The sequence below is a fragment of the Hipposideros armiger genome, unplaced genomic scaffold (genome assembly GCF_001890085.2).
Source record: "Hipposideros armiger isolate ML-2016 unplaced genomic scaffold, ASM189008v1 scaffold_298, whole genome shotgun sequence".
NCBI lineage: Eukaryota > Metazoa > Chordata > Mammalia > Chiroptera > Hipposideridae > Hipposideros > Hipposideros armiger.
In genome coordinates, this window is record NW_017731648.1 from 2059347 (window position 1) to 2078389 (window position 19043).

The 19043-nt window shown below is 41.1% G+C and overlaps 1 protein-coding gene across 1 annotated transcript in view; it reads right to left on the reverse strand.

The window, feature by feature from the left end:
- Positions 1–7540: 7540 nt before the first annotated feature.
- LOC109391582 (zinc finger protein 709-like) overlaps positions 7541–19043 on the reverse strand; it is a 19838-nt gene continuing 8335 nt past the window's right edge. Inside the window, exons 2-4 of the mRNA XM_019659221.1 lie at positions 10687–10813; positions 10436–10496; positions 7541–10036 (exon numbers count right to left, since the gene is read on the reverse strand). Coding sequence (XP_019514766.1) covers positions 8281–10036; positions 10436–10496; positions 10687–10813 — 1944 coding nt within the window. The 3' untranslated portion in view covers positions 7541–8280. The remainder of the gene's footprint in view (positions 10037–10435; positions 10497–10686; positions 10814–19043) is intronic.

A 19043-nucleotide genomic window follows, 5' to 3' on the forward strand; every position in this document is an offset into this window, starting at 1 on the left:
GCATGGGTTTTGAGTGTTTGGACATTTCTTGATTGGCATTAATGATGTGTTTGTTGAATGACATCATGGCAGTGCCAGTGACAAGGGAGTATAATTGGTAGGAAAGCAGCACATTTGTGTTGAAATGGGCCACAGGGTGTTTTGAAGGTGGGTGCTCAAAATAAAATATTGATATTGAATGTACCAATGACAAACAATGTTAGGAGGAAGAACCCAGGGGTTGGATATAAGATCGTGGGTCGTGGGCACTATTTCATTTAACCAAAGACCTGGGAGAGTGGCCATTTTGACAGAAATGAGAAAGACCTCTACTTATAAAGTGCCAGCAAGCCTCCTGGTCAGGACAAAGAAGTGGGCCCTAAAGACTGGGGGTGGAATCTATGTCTTGAAAAGCCAAAGGCTTATTTAGAAGGTAGCAATATTTGTCTAAGGAAGCTATTCTGGCTTCTAACATGGCTATAGCCTGGGGTCCTGAGCAAGATATAAGTTCCGTTACATGCTTTTGTGAAGAACCCAGTGTTGTACATTTGGAGAAATGAGTTGTTCACATCATAATGTCATGGGGCGTCCTGCATTTTGGCTTCAGATAGGATAAGTAAGTAATATGTCTATATGAGTATCTAACATGGTCTGATCATAGCGCATAGCCCACAGAGGTGGTAATGGGACCTATAAAATGTATTGGAAATTAGCTATAGAGACCCCTTCCTCATCCTGGGAATTAAGTTAATTGATTATACTACTAGAGGTGGATTTTCTCATATCAGGAGCACTGGCCATCACTAAATTATCCATGGGAAAGGAGAAGGGGATGCCTTTGCTTCTACCTAGACCTTTAGGGAAGAGGCTACTCAATGATTTTATATTACATGGGCTTACAGAGCCAAGGTTAATACCATAAGGTTTCAGCATGAGTCTCAGAAATTAGAATAAATTTATCACTCTGAGGGTTGGAATGAGCCTCTGAAGACTAAGTTTTAATATATGAAGAGTTAGGCATAACGATGATTTGTAGTTGGGTAATTGTGAGCAACATAATCAGAGAATCATTTATCCCAAAGGGGGCAACCTTAGATGAAAAGTTCCTGTTGCTGCTGGTGGGACCAGACAGCAAGATCATTGGCAAAGGCCAAAGGGTCTGTAGAAAGTGCAGATGAGTTTGATTCTTGGCCATGGCATCCTGTACTTCTAGCATGAGCAGCAGAAATTGACTAACTGAGCTGATGCTTGGGTACAGTTTTTGTCCAGGTGGCGTGTTTGATCTGGGGACAGAATGTAGCACCTCCCGCACTGGACTCAATCAGATGTCTTGTTGGCACACTGTACATAAGGTATATGAATTCTCCTGGTCATGCATGTGATCTCAAAGGATTCCCCAAGTGGCCAATGTGTCTACAAAATGGGTATTTTCTCCAGGATGAAAGTATCCATCAGAGGTCTGGGAAACACACTTCCCCCTGTAGGTGGGATATACCACAAGTCCCATTTTTGGCTCTATCCTGTGGGTACTAATATCTTTTCAATGAGGAGGCCTCTGTGGTGAAGCAAGCCTGAGGAATCCTGATTCATGACCCAATGAAAACATGGGAAACTGGGTACATTGGATCATCAGCTCGGGGCCAGTGAGAGGCTGCATTTCCAGAAAGACTGTGGTTTTTTTTTGCCAGCTTCTTGTACCAGTATATCCTTGGCAAGTTATGGCCATCATGGGTTTAGACACTCTGGGAGGCATGAGAAGAGAATACTAAAGCCTCTGTGGTATAGGAGTCTGGAGAGGGAGACACTAATGGAGTGACGATTACTTGGTCAGATTCTAGAGCCATTTGTTTCCTCACTAAACGTTGGTTGATATTTAAGCACTTTGTAAGTAAAGTGGTAGAGAAAGTAATTATGAGACAGCTGGGGTTGTTGATGCTGAGGGGCCTGTGCCCGTGACATGGTTTCTGCCACTGTTTCTTCCACCCTCTCAGCTCGCAGCCCCCTCGGTGGGCCGCAGAGAAATTTACTGGAGTATGTACGACAGGTGTGGATTTCTTAAGATGTTTACCCATAGCCAGTCAAAGAGTAGCTTGAGCTGGGAAAATACAGCTGGAAATGGTCCTAGGACAGCTGTGGAAAGACATGACGCTGATGCCCATGAATTAGATTCCACTTGGGGAAAACTGTGGGATATGCCTTTATGTTTAAGAACCTCCGTATGTCCAGAAGTCTGTCCGAGGAGCCTGATTTAAACCCAGAGACAGACCTAGGAGCCCTCTCGCTTCACTCCTCCTTAGCGGGTGTTTTCTCAGTTAAGACAGGGCTGCAAGAAAGGCCTGGTGGGACTGAGTCCTTCTTCCCAGTCCTTCAATTCTTCCGGAGAAGGATCCTGCAGTTGTGGAAAGGAGAGTGGAACACATAAAAATCAAGATTCAGCAGAGCTTAACATTTTCCTGGAACATAGGGCAGTTTTGCTTGTTTTCTATTATTTTGAATATAGATACATATTATTTTAAGTATAGTTGTGAGTTTTCACAAATGCATAGTAACACTACCACCAAATTATGGAGAACACTCCATAACCTCAAAAGAATACTCTTGTGGCGACCATGTCTACCAAACCCCTCCAATACATACTTTGTGCCGACGTAAGAACATCCAAACCTGTAGGGAATTTTACAAGAGTTGATTTAAGCCAAACTGATGACAATGGGTGAAGCAAGATCTCAAATGCTCAGGAGAATGAGAGTCTCACAGTTTCTTTTATGCACTTGAAATTAAGGAGGGAATGTAAGGAAGGTTACATGGAGTGGGAGAAAGCAGAGTGGGGACTGAATTACAGGATAGTTAACAAGATTGCATGCTCTCATGAGGGTGGTTAAACTTAGTTCAAAGGTGAGTTAACCTAGATGCACAGAAACAATGAACAGGGCTTGCTTAAGGCGAAGATAAACCTTTTACTATTATAAAAAGAGTTAAATGCCTGGGGTGTGACGCCCCACCATGACTTGCCCAGTTAGGGATTTATAATCAGATCACCCTGTGAGGTTACTTTCCATAGAACCCCTTTTCATCCTCAGTCAGCACTAAAAAAAAAAAAAGGAAGCAATTGCATTTCCTTTGCTCCTTAATAAAACTCGGCGCAGTTCCTTTCTGTTGCCCCTCTTCTGTAACATGTGCTGGAAGTCCAAGCATATGTGAACAGGAAGTGGGCCACGAGGATTTGTGGACCTTTGAAACAAAAGGCTTCCAGCTACTTCTGCTATAAAAAGACATTCACATTTCCCATGTCTCCTTTTACAGTAAATTATGGTATTACTAAAAATGATACAATCTGTCTGCAGCTCACCTCAATTATTCCTTGGATGATTACTTTCTAAATATCCATAGCTATTTTGATGGTTTCCACTGAGAAATCACACTGGACATGCATAGTTTTCACCCTACTCAGGGCATAAACTCAGGATGGGTTAGAACGGTGCAAATGAACGTAACTTGCTCTAGTTGGGAGCAACTCCACGGTTGAATGGGTGGGGTACATATGGCATTGTCTGAATGGCAGCACAAAAATAATGCCTACTACATTAAATTTTAAAATATTTAAGTGTTTATATTAAAATCCTCTCAAATGATATTAAACACAAAAAGACACCACAAATATCTGTGGCTCAAGTCCCAGATACCCAGGTTCAAACTCATGGTCACATATTATATAAAGAAGACTTAACAATGGAACGATGCACCATGTGTTTATCTCTGTCTTTATGGGGAATCTTTACAGTTAATCACAGGAAAGGAGGACTTCCGGTATTCGGGTCCTCTGGTCACATCCACACCCAAGCAGTTCTTGAAAGCATGTTTAACATGGATTAGACTGTGAGGAGAAAACAGCCATTCTGAGTGTTGCCCAGGCGTTTTACAGTGTGAGCACCATGTTCTCACCCAGGGACTCCCCACATAGATCAGGACCTGAGCTTAGGTGCCCACCCCAAGTTCCTGCTTTGCTTTTCCCAGGGCACAGGTTATAATAACTCTGCCCCAACCACCTAATAAGTAATAGATGCTTGCTATCTGCTCTATCTCCTGCTGAATTGTGACCTTGGATGAAGGTCATTCCCCCAGCTCACTGTGCCCAGACACCCACCCACCCATCTGGGATCTGTAAGTAATAAATCTGGTGACTACTTCTCTAGTGTGAGTGCACTGATACTGCACCTTCAATCAAAACAACCCCCGAGTTTTCATCTCCCCAAAGTGGGAACTCAGATGCTGAGGGAGTCACCTGCCAACCCCCTGTAAACAGCATGTGCCCCCTCATTCAGCGGGTCATAATCCATATATTCTTAACTTAATACACCAGCTACAGGCTCCCAACACAATTGACGATGAGGATGGAATGGTGGGCATAGTTTGCACCCCCATACCATTGCTCACTCACTTCCTCTCCCTGACTTCTCAGTCCTCTGTGAGTTGCTGTGCACTGTGGCTGCCGAGTGTGGCTGCGAAGCCCCACCCTAAATTGTTGGTAATGTCTAACGTCAGACTCCCCTGCAGAGACTGCCCAGCAGACCCCAGTCTGAGGTGGATGCGTTTCCCATTAGTCTCTAAACAAGACCCAGTGGGTGTCAAGTCTGGAGGTAATGGGCTCTAATCATAGGCCAAAGTCCCTGTGGTGAGCCAAGGTGAACTAACCACGAGGGCAGGGCTGTGCCTCTTCCCCCCAGGCGGGGAGCCAAGGACAGCTCCCCTAGACCAGTGTCGGAAGGGGAGGCTGGCTGCTGGGCGCACTGAGTCCGTGGTGCCACCAGGGTGCTTAGCTTGGGGAGCCAGCTTTAACTCGTGATAGAGGTAACTCTCCCAGGGGCATCATGGCCCCCAGGGTGGGTAAACGACGGTGAGGCAAGCACCTCCTATGTTGCCGCATCCCTTGCTGCTGTCACAAATCCCGTTGCCCCCAGCACATGGTTCTAGCTCCTTCCGTCTCCAGAGGTCGAAAAACTAGATGCTTATAAGATGGCTGCTCAAATGGCTTGGGCTTTACTGAGTGGTTGCACTGGTGGTGGACCCTGACCCCTCGGATACTCATTGGAGCACCCTAGAACAGGAGGTGGCAGCATCTCAGTCAGGGGAGAAGCAACCTCTGTCCAAGGCGTCCCATTACTATCCATGGCACCAAAACGTCCAGCAATGACCAGCAAGAACAAGAGACGGAGACATGTAACCGTGCCATGAAAGAAAAACAAGGTTTTCTTGACAATTTTGTCCAACGGGAAGGGGAAAGTGCTCTGACAGGCTCTTACAGGTCTTTGGAACAGGCTCTCTGCTTGGTTGGTCACAGCAGCTGAGATGAGCCAGCTGGACAGACTGGCCAAAGACTCCAAAATTCATAATGAAAAAACTGCCAAGATATTAAGAGCCCTTTTTATTGGAGCCTTCATGGAGCCCCTGGACTTGCCGCGCAGTGAGGGCACTCCCGAATGGTGGAGCCACCAGGGCAGGAGATGCAGGTAAAATAAAATGAAGGGGGTGGGGTAGAGTGCGCTCTGAGGAATAGGTCCCCACAGCCTCCGGAGCCCATGGGGCAGGGAGGAGGGGCTCTGCCTTTCCTGACTTGGCACCAGGTCCACCCATCTGTCACAGTCACCACAGCAAAGGCCCACTGGGAGCAGCCAGCTCTAGAGGAGGCGTGCCTCCTCTTACAGAAAAGTGGGACCGTTCAGTGAATATGTCATTTTCCTCAGTATCATGTTCCCACAGACCCTGTGACCATGTCCAACCCCGACCAGGCATTCTTAAGGCCGAATCTAAGGAGATCTTAATGGGTGTCCCCCAATTTAAGGCCACGCTGTGGCAATTCATAGAAATGTCAGACACAGTATAACAGGCATGAGACTGCATTGGTGCTGTAGCTAGGCATGAAAAACAGAATTTTCCTGAAGCCCAAATCTTGTTTGCCAGATGAACAGGCTTCACTGCCCCCTCAGAGTACAGCCCAACGGAGGGACCCTAGGAGATATGGGGACTTCTGTCCCCTTATGGGTCCCTGCAGAGGGACCTCACCTCGAACCAGCTCCTTCCCTCACGAGCTGACCAACAGACCTTCCTTTATTGGCAGCTCCGGAGGCCAGGGATCCCTAATGACTTAATGTGGGGACAGCCCGAACACGTTAGAAGCCTTTGCTCAGGCATGTGGGCTCTTCAAGAAACTGCTGGACCCATCCTGAGGGTGGATGCCACCATCTCTGGGAATGCCCCAGCCCTGGCAGCAGGATCTGAGATCCTGTACCTTGACATCTGAGAGTGGCAGCTGCCAAGGTCCTTGCCCTAGGGACACAGCAGTTCCCCAGAGTTTATCTCTCCTCCGGGGGACAATCGCCTGTGTCTCTAATTTTCCATTGGAACCCACATAACAGACGCTTTACTGTTCCCGTTGCCACTGGAGCCCAAACTACAGCACTTCCTGGAAACCATCCAAACATAAGCGAGGGGCACCCTTTAAATTACAAGATACAACAAGTAGGGTAGTAGAAGCAGTTCAATTTCCATTGGGTGTCACTATTGGAACTTTATTAAAATCTTTTAATGGTGGTGGCCCCTTTGGCCCCACCCTCTCCTGTTACAGGTCTGGATGCCTTGACCTGCCACCACCCATCTGGAACAAACTCAAATTCCTAGCCTTCCTGATGGGAGCTTCACATTGTTGGGAATCTGTAAAATTCCCACTCCCGATAAAGATGGACCACCACTGTGGGGCTGGAAGGAAAAATAATCACACTGGACACGCTGAGGGGCCAGTGTGGGTCTCTAAAGGGGGGGGAGGGGCACCCAGGTTGGTTGACACCAGCAACATTCGATGACACATGGAGATGCAGTTACACCACTTTCGGGGAGGCCACCTTGGAGCTGCTGACCCACAACCGCCCATAATAAATCTTCACGTGGAGCAGTCAGTGGGCAGAGGCAAAGCTATGAAATGCAGATGCTCACTCCTGCTGGCCTTACTCTGCCTGTGGGGCTTCTCCCCCATCCCAGAGTGGCAACACGTGAAAGCTGCTGGAACCGCACAGCATGGTCTGCAATTGTACACCAGGATGGGGGGGGACGGTGAGTGCTGGAAGCTGGCCTTAAAGGGGCTGCACCAAAATGCCACCAGGTGCGGGTACTAGCCTGGCAATTCAAGCCCTCTATCTTAATACTGGTAATTTAGAATATGGAACCAAAAAGGGGACAGATTCTGGAAAACCTAGCTCCTAACATTACCCATAAGGGTGATATTTCCAACATTTTTTTTTTCCTATCACAGGGCTCTTCTTAAATCAAAAGCTGTTTACCAATGCCAGTCAGAAGAAAAAACAAAAACCAAAGACCCGAATATGAAAATAGTAATTCACATGAAACTAAAATCTTTCAAAAACTTGATGTACTTAAAAATTTATTCCAACTGTTTATTAGAAAGGAAAATGGAAAAAGTATCTAATACCCATCACTCTGCAAAAGGAAGATGGGTATCAGTAAGAAAGGGATAAAATATATAGTGGAATAGGGTTATCTAGGAATTGTCACAAAACCAATAGGAAAATCCCAACAAATATTTTCAATGGCCCCCTAACACAAAACAAATAAAACATCATTAAAAAATTAAACCTAATTCATATTAGAAGTAAACCTGAATTCACCCACAGATCTAACAAGCTTCAAAATGTAGAGAGACAAATTTTAAAAAGGAATTAAAAAAATGTAAAGAGACAATATTAATGGATTTAATGAAAAATCACTATCTATTTATGTTATGCAATTGTTGAAAGACAATTTGCAGAATTATTTCACCTCAATATTTATTTCTAAAATTAATTACAATTAACACTTGAACAATATGAGTTTGAAATGCACAGGTCCACTTTTACATGGAATTTAAAATGTGAACCTGTGCAGTTTCAAACTTTGTACTGTTCAAGGGTCAACTGTATTTTCAATCTTCAGCTTGGTATTCATTTATGCAGAGGGCTGGCTTAAGTTATACACAAATTTTCGACTATGTGGGCAGTAGTTCCCCCTAACCCTTGCATTTTTCAAGGGTCTGTTGTAGTAAAAATCCCGTGTCCAATGATGCACTTAAAGGAAGAAACCTGGTAAACACAATTTATTTACAATTTTAATAACAACCCTTAAATCTTGAAAGTTTTCTAGAACATTATAACTACATTAATTTACATCAATCTTTCTCATATTATTTACATTTTTAGTTCTTTTCAGGAGAGTCTTCACATGTAAGGATGTGGGCCAACTGAAGTCTTTCCCACGCTATTTACATTCGTAAGTTTTTATCCAGTGAGTCCTTTCATGCCTTCGAAAGGAATAGGGATGACTGAAGGCTTTCCCGCATTCTTCACATTTATATGGTTTTTCTGCAGTGTGCACTCTCATCATATGTATTCGAAAAATTTTGTTGCAAACGAAGGCTTTTCCACATTCCTTACACTCATAGGGTTTTTCTCCAGTATGAGTCCTTTCGTGTCTTTGTAAAGAACTGTGATCTCGGTAGGCTTTACCACATTGTTTACATTCATACGGTTTCTCTCCAGTGTGAGTCCTTTCATGTCTTTGATACAAACTGAGGCAGGTGAATGCTTTCCCACATTCCTTACATTGATACGGTGTGTTTCCAGTATGCATTTTCATGTGTCTTTGAATGGTGGTGCGACAAATGAAGGCTTTACCGCATTGTTTACATTCATAGGGTTTCTCTCCTGTGTGCGTCCTTTCATGTGTTTGTAAGGAACGATAATATCTAAAGGCTTTTCCACATTCCTTACATTCATAGGGTTTCTCTGCAGTATGAGTTCTTTCATGTATTCGCAGGTTACTAGGAGTACTGAATACTTTACTACATTTTTCACATTCATAGGGTTTCTCTCCAGTGTGAGATTTTTTATGTATTTTTAAGAAACTGTTACATCTGAATGCATTTCCACATTCTTTACATTCATAGGGTTTCTCTCCTGTGTGTATCCTTTCATGTATTTGTAAGGAACTGTAATATCTCAAGGCTTTTCCACATTGCTTACATTCATAGGGTTTCTCTCCTGTGTGCGTCCTTTCATGTGTTTGTAAGGAACTGTAAAATCTGAAAGCTTTCCCACATTCTTTACATTCATAGGGTTTCTCTGCAGTGTGTATTCTTTCATGTTTTCGAAGACAACTGGGAGCACTGAATGCTTTATTACATTTTTTACACTCATAGGGTTTCTCTCCAGTGTGAGACCTTTCATGTATTTGTAAGGAACTATAATATCTAAAGGCTTTTCCGCATTCCTTACATTCATAGGGTTTCTCTCCTGTGTGAGTCATTTCGTGTGGTTGTAAGGAACTGTATGATCTGAAGGCCTTGCCACATTCCTTACATTCATAGGGTTTCTCTTCAGTGTGAGTTCTTTCATGTATTTGAAGATGGCTGGGATACCTGAAGGCTTTGCTACATTTTTTACATTCATAGGGTTTCTCTCCAGGGTGATTTCTTTCATGTCTTTGGAAACTTTTATAATATCGGAAGGCTTTTCCACAGAATTTACATTCATAGGGCTTCTCTCCTGTGTGGGTTCTTTCACATATTTGAAGTGAAGTTGAAGAGCTAAAGGTTTTCCCACACACCTTACATTTGTAAGGAGCATCTACAGTATGAGTGATCATGTGTCTTTGAGGGCTTTTGAGGCACATGAAGGCTTTCTCACATTGCTTACATTTGTACGATTTATCTCCATTGGGATTTCTTTCATGTTTTTCAGAAAACTGAATAAAATTGAAGGCTCTCCCACATACATTACATTTATATGGCTTCTCTCCATATTTCTGATACTCAGAGGACTTATGTCCAGTGTGACATCTGATGTCCCTATTATATGATGAATCATATGTGAAGACTTTTCCACACACACTGTATTGCCATGGTTTTAGTCCAGGAAGAGTTTTGTTTTTCTGACTGAGATTTGGAATAAGGCTGAAGTTTTCTCCACATTGACTACTGACTTTCCCTTCGCAGTCTCTCTCTGCCATATTACATCTATAAAAAACAAAAAGCACAATATTAATGATTTCTTTATGATTTTATATTTATTAGAATATCTGAACTGCATTTTTATGGTTTACAGCAAAGTATAGATTTTCTGCCTTGTCTAAATTGTTGGAAATTGAATACAATGAATACTTTGCAAGACAACTGCAGCCTTGCTATTAACAAAAAAGTGACATTCATATATAGACTTCATTAATGTAAACTATTCCATGTAAACTATTTTGCAAACACTGAACATTTATGTCATACATAAGAAAGCAATTTGGTAAAAAAAAATTCCTGAAAGTAATTAATTTGAAGCACAAGTAGTTTGGGTTGATTCTTTTTAAAATTCCATAGCATAACAGGTTTCTCACCTGAGACACTGCTTTCTATTGTGTGACTCACCTACGTTTCCTCCCCTGGTTTTTGTACTGATCTTCAATGTGATGATCGTCCCATTTTTTCCCTAAAACGCAGACCAAGAAATATGATTTAAAGTATTAGAAATTTTACAGAAATTATTAGATTCTAGTTCTATGATGAGTTGTGACCATGCCCAGTGTCTTCCCCTCCCACATTACACATTAGAACAATGTTAATGGGTAAGAAATAGTTGTCCTCTAATTGACAAAGTGAAGGTAACTTGTCATGCATACCTATTGAGGCCAGGTTCCTGAAGGTTTCCCTCATCACATCTCTGTAGAGCTTCTTCTGTGAAGGATCCAGTAAGGCCCACTCCTCCAGGGTGAATGTCACAGCCACATCCTCAAAGGCCACTGAGTCCTAAACACCACAAATAAGTGTATAGTAAAATTTACAAGACTGACTGCCCTGAACATCTATACTCCATTAACAGGAAGGTTACATATGACTTTCTCATTTCCAAACATTGAGCCTATGACTAGTCATCAGAAACTTACACTCTGTCCACAATTACTTTCTCATAAATTTAACGCCATCAAAAACACATTGAAATTATTTATACATTTTTACCATGATTATACTATATTTTATGTAACTCTTCTAAAGGCAGGGTTCACAGCATGTTAGAACAGACAGAAATGCTATGTAAATGAAACAAACATTATCATTTTAAGATGATCAGCTCCATGTGAAAAAATTTTTTCATCTTATTTACAGTACTCCATGAGGCAGAGGGTCAACTCTGCATGAGGTTTCAATGAATACATACTAAAGACTAGAAGCTTTTTGTTCTATTGCTATCACCAAATATGAGAGCAAGACGGCCTATGACAATGCCAGCTTCAGCAAGGTCCAGCTGGCCGTATCATCCTAAAGATCCCCAGGCCATTAAAAGTCATCAGATGCTGCTGGCTGAATGACAATCTTTTTATAGACAAGCACTACTTTTTCCTTGTGGAATATTACAGACTGTTCTTCCTTTCTCTATTGTCCAATATGATGGGCTAGAAAGTTAAAGTCAGGCACCACTTATCTATGGGGATACGTTCTAAGATACGTATTATTAGGCAATTTCATCATTGTGGGAACACGTTGAGTGTACTTTAACAAACCTAGGTGGTATAGCCTACCGCACACCCGGGCTATATGGTATAGTGGATTGCTCCCTGGCTACAAACCTGTATAGCATGTTACTATACTGGATACTGTAGGCAATTGTAACACAAGGTAAGTATTTACGTCTCTAGATAATACCCTCCTTTCTTCAGTCATGTCCAGAAAAAGAGTAAAGGAGCATGAGAGCTCAGCTCCTGAGCGTGCAAACTGCTCAGCTGATGACCCCACACTTGGCCACTAGGGTATGAAAGGGGTTATTGATTCCATAATTGAGGTCTCAGGATAGTAAGCAGGTCTCTCAGGAAGGGATGAAATAGCTTACAGGGCAAAAAAAAAGTGCATGGATTTGTTGGGCTAGGGTGAGCGTTCACACACAAGGGCAGGAGCTTGTGTGTATTTAATCCCTTGCTATCACAAAGGAGGGAGAAGGCTTTCTTATCACCTTGTACAGATGTGGGACACAGGGCAAGGAGGAGAGGTGAGGCTTTAAAGTTGTCAGCCATCAATCATCAAACTAAAGTCAGAGATTTCCAGTGTCTGGTCTGGCATTTATTAGAAGCTATTATTTCCAATACTACAATAAAAAAGCGAAAAACTTGAAATGAGCTTCTCTTTTTAGATCTATCAGATAATTTAGGTCACAGGGCAACTTGGTGTCTCCAAAATTGGGAAAGAGAAAATAAACATGGCATTTTGAAATATGGCCCAAATATTCTGTTCTTAACATGGCCTGTACTAAAAAAATATATATCTCAGCAAAATCGAATGCAAAGACAAAAAAAAAAAAAGAACAAAAATATCCATGAATCCTAGGATAACCTTCTTTAAACAGAAAACTTAAATAAACGTCATGAGAATACCTAAAGGAAAAGAAAAAAAAGGAACAGGAGAACCAGTAAAGTAATAATCATTCGGGTTTTCCTAAAACTAATGATAGATAGCTCCAGATAGATAAAATGACTCCAGAACACTGTAGATCTAGGAAGTTCAGAGATCACTAAACATGAAAACAACAAAAATGCACAATGAAGTATCTCATATTCACTGTAGACAAAAATCAAAGACACAAATAATATGTTGAAAGCAGCCAAAGAAAAAAACAACTTAGTTATAGAGAAACAAAGTTTGGGATTAAATCAGTTCCCATTAGAAATCATGCAAGCAAAAAGAGAGTCGAGTATAATCTTTATAGTTTTATAATATTTTATTTTTTTAATACATGACTTTTATTGTATCTTTAAAATATCACAGATAAGTTTGAGGAATCACTCGACCTCTTGGTGTTTCTATAGCTGAACAACTTAGATCTTATTCATCAGCCTGCTGAATTGTTTGTTTTTAAGAAACATACGTACCATCCAAATTTTTTTCTGATATTCTTGTTTTTAACTTGTGGCTTGTTGAATTAAAGCAGCTGAATTTGATACAAGTTCAATATCATTTCCTTCAAGAATTAACTCATCTTTCTGGGCTTGAGATACTAAACAAGCAACACCAGACCTCATCCGAACCCTGTGGATGTTATTTTTCACCCAAGAAATTTTGTATTTCAACAAGAGAACCATTCTCCACAATAACAACGTTGATGGGGAATTGAGCACACACAGGCCTCATCTTGTAACAGAAGCCCAATGTAACACCCTTGATCATGTTCTGTACATGACTACAGTGTGAACAGGAGCCAGTTCCTTTCTATTTCTCCACCATTGGTCAACCCAGAGACTCTTCTTTTTCTTTCCAAGGAGACTGAGTTCTACATTGATGTGATTGAAGTCCTTCCACAGGGTGTTCTGGGGCCCTTCACAACAACTATGTGTCCCTTCAGAGTGATGTCCACATTTTCTGGAATGTCTACAGTCTGATGTCTGACTGCTGAGAATGGTCTTCATCCTTGCAGTAGATGTGGCAAAAAAAACCCACAAAAAACAAAAAAACCTCCAAAAAACCAACCAACCAACCAACCAACCAACTAGTCTTTATAGTTTTAAAAGGGAAATACCACTCTCCTATAATCCTGTGTAAAGCAAAATTATCCTTCAAAAATAAAGTAGGGCTTTCTAAGAAAAAATTGAGGGAATCTGTCACGACTACACCTACTCTAAAAGAAATGTTAAAAAATTCATAAGAAAGAATGTAAATGATGAAGGTGGTGAATTAGGAAAGGAATAAATGAAGGTAAAATACCCTTTGTTTCATATCATAATTAATATAACAAATGATATTTTGTTTAAAATAATATAGCCAACAATATATTTAGTAATTATGTGCTTATAAATAAGCGAAATAAATGGCAGCAATGTGACAAGGGACACAGTAGCGGGGACTGAGAATAGTGTGGTATGAGCCACTTGCACAATCAGTGAAGTGATACAGTGTGACTTGAGAGGTGGTGACCTCATTGTAAGTGTATATTGAAAACTAAACGACAAGCACCAAAACAGTTTTAAAATATGTGTAATTGATTGCTAAGAGAGTAGAAAATGAAAGAATCAGGGAACACGCTCAATTAAAGCCAAATAAGGTAAAAAAAGGAGGAAGACAGAAAAGAAAGTAAATAAAGACAACACATAGAAACATGTAAAAGCAGTGGTAGATATTAGTCCCACAGAAAACACTGTGGGATTTAAAACACATTTTAACAAATTAAGAACAGAAATCAGGCAAGATATGTTCTCACACCACACAGAGATTAACGTGAAAATCAGTAACAGAAAGATAGTTGAAAAAACCCCAAATATGTGGACATTCAACAACACACTTCTAAATAAGCCACAGAATCAAAGAAGTCTCGAGAATTTAAAAATTTTTTTGGACTACATGAAATAAAAATAAAACTTATCAAAGGTTTTGGGCTGCAAACTAATGCCCAAAGGGAAATTTATACCCTTAAACAACTACACCAAAAAAAAAAAAAAAGATTGATAGTCATTAATGTAAACATCTAACTTACAAAACAATAAAAAGAACTAATTAAGCCCAAAGTAAGCAAAATAAAGGAAATAAAAATTAGAAATCAAGGTAATAGTGGGAAATCAATGAAGAAAATGAAAACAAAAAGCTGGTTCCTAAACAAGATTAATAAAATTGATAAACAGCTAGTCAACATAACTAAGAAGAAAGCAGGACAGACATTACAATGAAAGGCCATCATGGATAACTGCAGGAGATATGAGAGGTGGTCTCAGAAGCCTTATAGGGAAGAAGTCTCTGAGGACACTACCAGGTGTGCCTGTAGCATGGCAATTTAAACAGTCTAGAGCCTTCTATGGTAGGGGTGCCCATTCAAGGTGGGGCAGTTTGAAAGTAACGGCATGATGTGTTCAAATAAAATGTGTAAACAAGAACTATGTTACCTCCTAACCACCCAAAGAATCTACACAATGTTGTGGGTGCTGAGAGGGGGTCCTTAGTTATTTCCTCATGGTGTCAGGAAGGCTGTGGTCTTTATCAAAATAATTTTTAAAAAAGGAACCAAGGCATCAAGGTCTCATGTTTTGAGCAATGTCCCCTTCACTTTCTGTGAGCCCCTATTTAATATATGTGTGTCCTAAGCATCAAACGAATGTCCACAAAGGAGAACGTCATGAATGTCATGTCATACCTGTTCTTCTGGAGCAAGGTAAACGCAGCTCAGATCCTGCCTGCAGAGACTCTGTGTGGTGGTAATGGTGCTGAGGTTCTCTGAGGGGAACCAGGTAAAGGTGTGTCACGTCCCTTCAGAGGTGAAGGCCAGCTGCAGCTGAGAGGCTGCTGACATAGGCACTGAGCAGACCAGACTTACCTAAATCTATGAGAGCAGAATGTGTACTCGTTGCTGAGTGGATGGAGGCAGTAATTTCCATAACGCTGGGGACTGGGTGTAGGAATATTTTTGGTGTGACCACAGCCTCAAGGTTGTGATAATCCAGTGTGAGGTGTCACTCATTCTTTCCAGGTTTAAGAACAGGTCACATTCAGTTGTTCAAAGGAGAAGCAGTGGGGAGAATCACTTCTTCCTAAAAGGTTTCTTATAACAATTTTCAATCTCTGTAAGCCCTGTTAAATTGAGACCAGGCCATATTAACTAATTTTACTAAAGGCTAAGGACCATGGAGTCTCACTTTGTGAAGCCAATTTGGAAGTAGCGAAGATATTTTTGTTTAATTTTCATTTATGAATTACTAGTTTAGAGCTTTCCTGCTCATTATGGGATATTTTAGGGTATGACTGTTATGATCATAAGGCAAAGTAAGGCATTCTGATGGTTAAGGCAAAACACACCATTTTGTCCTCTATATTATATTCAGTAATTTCCCTAAGATCATGGGGGACCTTGCTTCAATTTACTGAGATCCCAGGTATAACTGTAATTTAACCTAGCATTGAGTAATTGCATGGAGGCTTGTGAATTACTACATTATGGGAAATGGTGACATTAACTCAAAATCAATTTTTAGAGGCGCCAAATCCAAGGCATGCCCTTTTATCTTTTTTTGTTATATAAATTTTTAACATATTTTAGATTTCCAGTTGGGTTTGGTTGTAAATCTTTTTTCAATATATTTTTCCTCTTGTCCCCTCTCTCTCATGTCCTTTCTATTTTGTATTTTAGGTTACTGTAAATACTTTGGGGCCAGGGTATTCTTCCTACCCAGATATTTAGAACGTTTTTCCTTCAGAGGGCCTCAAATCAGTGTTAAAGGCCTCCCCCATGGAAATGGCTGCTATGTAGGATTTAAGGACCTTGGGCTTAAGTTTGGTTAGAATTAATCCTTTGCTGTGTCCCAGTGAGGCAGTGCGTATTGTCCCCAATAGCCCAGAGAATCAGGTTCTGGGCTGCAGTAGAGGCAGGGCAGCAGAAGAGGCACTGAAGGAACCTGGGAGCCCTCTGGTATCAGGAGAGCGGACTCTGCCCACCAGCTCTGGGCTGCCTTCCCTGTCTCTTCACTTTCTCTCTTTCTCTCTGAAATACCTGCTCTTTAAGAAGTGATCATCTGATGGGCATACCTCATTCACTGAGTATGCCCTCAGTACTGTTGGGGCAACACCAGCCTCATTCACAGCTTCACTCTAAAGACACAAATAGGTTCCAGCCACAACATCAGCCCAGGACCATGTTAAGTAGTACACCATTCCAGTATTTCTGCTCCCACAGGTAGATACAACCCTGTCACACTGGCAATGCCATAGCCCACACCACAGCCTCCCCTAAGCAGCCTCAGTTCCTACACAACCAGTGGCTGCCCTCAGCCCACACCAAAGCGCCTCCCAAGAGGCTGCAGAAAGGCATGCCTAATGGCTGGCCTTGGCACACACCAGAGTACCTCCCAAATGGCTCAAGACGCTGAACGCCTGGCAGCCACCCTCAATACACACCAGCGCCTCCCATCCAGGCAGCTCCACATCAACACACCCAGCAGGTGGCCTTGGTCAGCACTGGAACCCCTCAAAAGCAGCACCTGCTCAATGGGGCCAGTCCCCACACACCAGCTGGACTGCAGCAGTTGGTCCTCACAGCCAGTTGGCCTGAGAGAAAACTCCATCCATAGACGTGCCTGTAACAATCACTGCCCAACTATAACAAGGGGGTGCATGCAACTCACACAAGAGATACCCCTGACACACCACAGTCACCACTTTGGTGACTTTTGGAGGGACCACCAGATGCTACAGGACACCTACATAAGGCCACGTTGTTAAGACTAGCTGATGTACCTACTATATAGAAACAAACACAAAGAGGTAGGCAAAAGAGGATTATATTCCAAAAAAAAGAACAGGCCAAAACCCCAGCAAAAGAACTAAATGAAACAGAAACAGTCTACAAGATAAAGAGTTGAAAGCAATGATTATAAAGATTTTTAATGGAATTGAAAAAAATAGATAGACTCTGGGAGAATGCCAACAAAAAAATTAAAAAGTATATATTAAAAAAGAACTTATCAGAATTGAAGAATGCAATAACTAAAATGCAAAAAAAAATACATTAGAGGGAATCAACAGCAGATTAGATGATGCAGAAGAATGAATCAGTGGACTGGAAGACAGGCAGTAGAAATCCCCAATTGGAACAGCAAAAGGTAAAAAGAAATTCAAAAAATGAGGATAGTTTAAGGGACCTGTGGGGCATCAAGTGTACTACCATTCTCATCATAGGGGTCCCAGAAGGAGAAGAGAGAGAAAGGGACAGAAAACCTATCTGAAGAAATAATGGCTGAAAACTTCCCTAACCTGGTGAAGGAAAACAGACATCCAAGTCAGGAAGCACAAAGGGTCTCACACAAGAAGAACCCAAAGAGATCCACAAGACACATAATTAAAATGCCAACAGTTAAAGACAAAAGAGAATCTTAAAAGTAGCAAGAGAAAAGCAGATAGATACATACACGGGAGCTCCCATAAGACTGTCAGCTGAATTTTCAACACAAACTTTGCAGGCCAGAAGGGAATAGTCCAATATAGTCAAAGTAGTAAAAGGGAAGCCTACAATGAACAACATTCTACCCAGAAAGGTTGTCATTCAGAAGTAAAGGAGATAAAGAATTTCCCAGACAAGCAAAAACTTAAAAAGTTCATCACCACTTAAAAAGCTCATCACTTCTACATCAGCACAAAAAGAAATGCTAAAAAGACTTCTATAAGCAAAATAATAATAATAATAAAAGGACAGAACTAAAAATAAGAAAATATAGAAAAAAAACTCAATTGTAAAGGCAAGCATTTAGTAAAAGTAGTAGATGAACTAATTATAAAGCTAGTATGAAGGTTAAAAGACAACAATAGTAAAATCATATGTACCTGAAATAATTAATTAAGGACATATACATACACACACAAAGATGTAAAACGTAATATCAAAAATAAAATATGTGGGGAGAATGAGTAAAATATGTAGTGTTTTTAGACTATGTTGAACTTAACAGACCATCAACTTCAAATAGACTACTATAAACATAAGTTATATGTGAGGTTCACGGTAACCACAAACCAAAAACCTGTAACAGGTACCCCCAAAAATAAAGAGAAATGCATCCAAACATAACACTAAAGAAAGTCACCAATGCACAAGAGAAAAGAGCAAGAGAAGAAGAAAGGAACAGAGAAGAACTACAAAAATAATCAGAAAACAGTTAATAAAATGGCAATAAGTCCATACCAATTAATAATTACTTTAAATGTAAATGGCCTAAATTCTCCAAGCAAAAGACAGAGTGGCTGAACAGATAAAAACAGTCACACATATTGGCTTACAAAGAATTACTTCAAGGCATTTCTCTAAAGAGGACATACAGATGGCCAACAGGCATATGAAAAAATGTTCAACCTCATTAATCATTAGGGAAATGCAAATAAAAACCACAATGAGATACCACTTCACTCCAGTCAGAATGGCTATCATCAATAAATCAACAAACAACAAGAGCTGGCGAGGCTGTGGAGAAAAGGGAACCCTGGTGCACTGTTGGTGGGACTGCAGATTGGTGCAGCCATTATG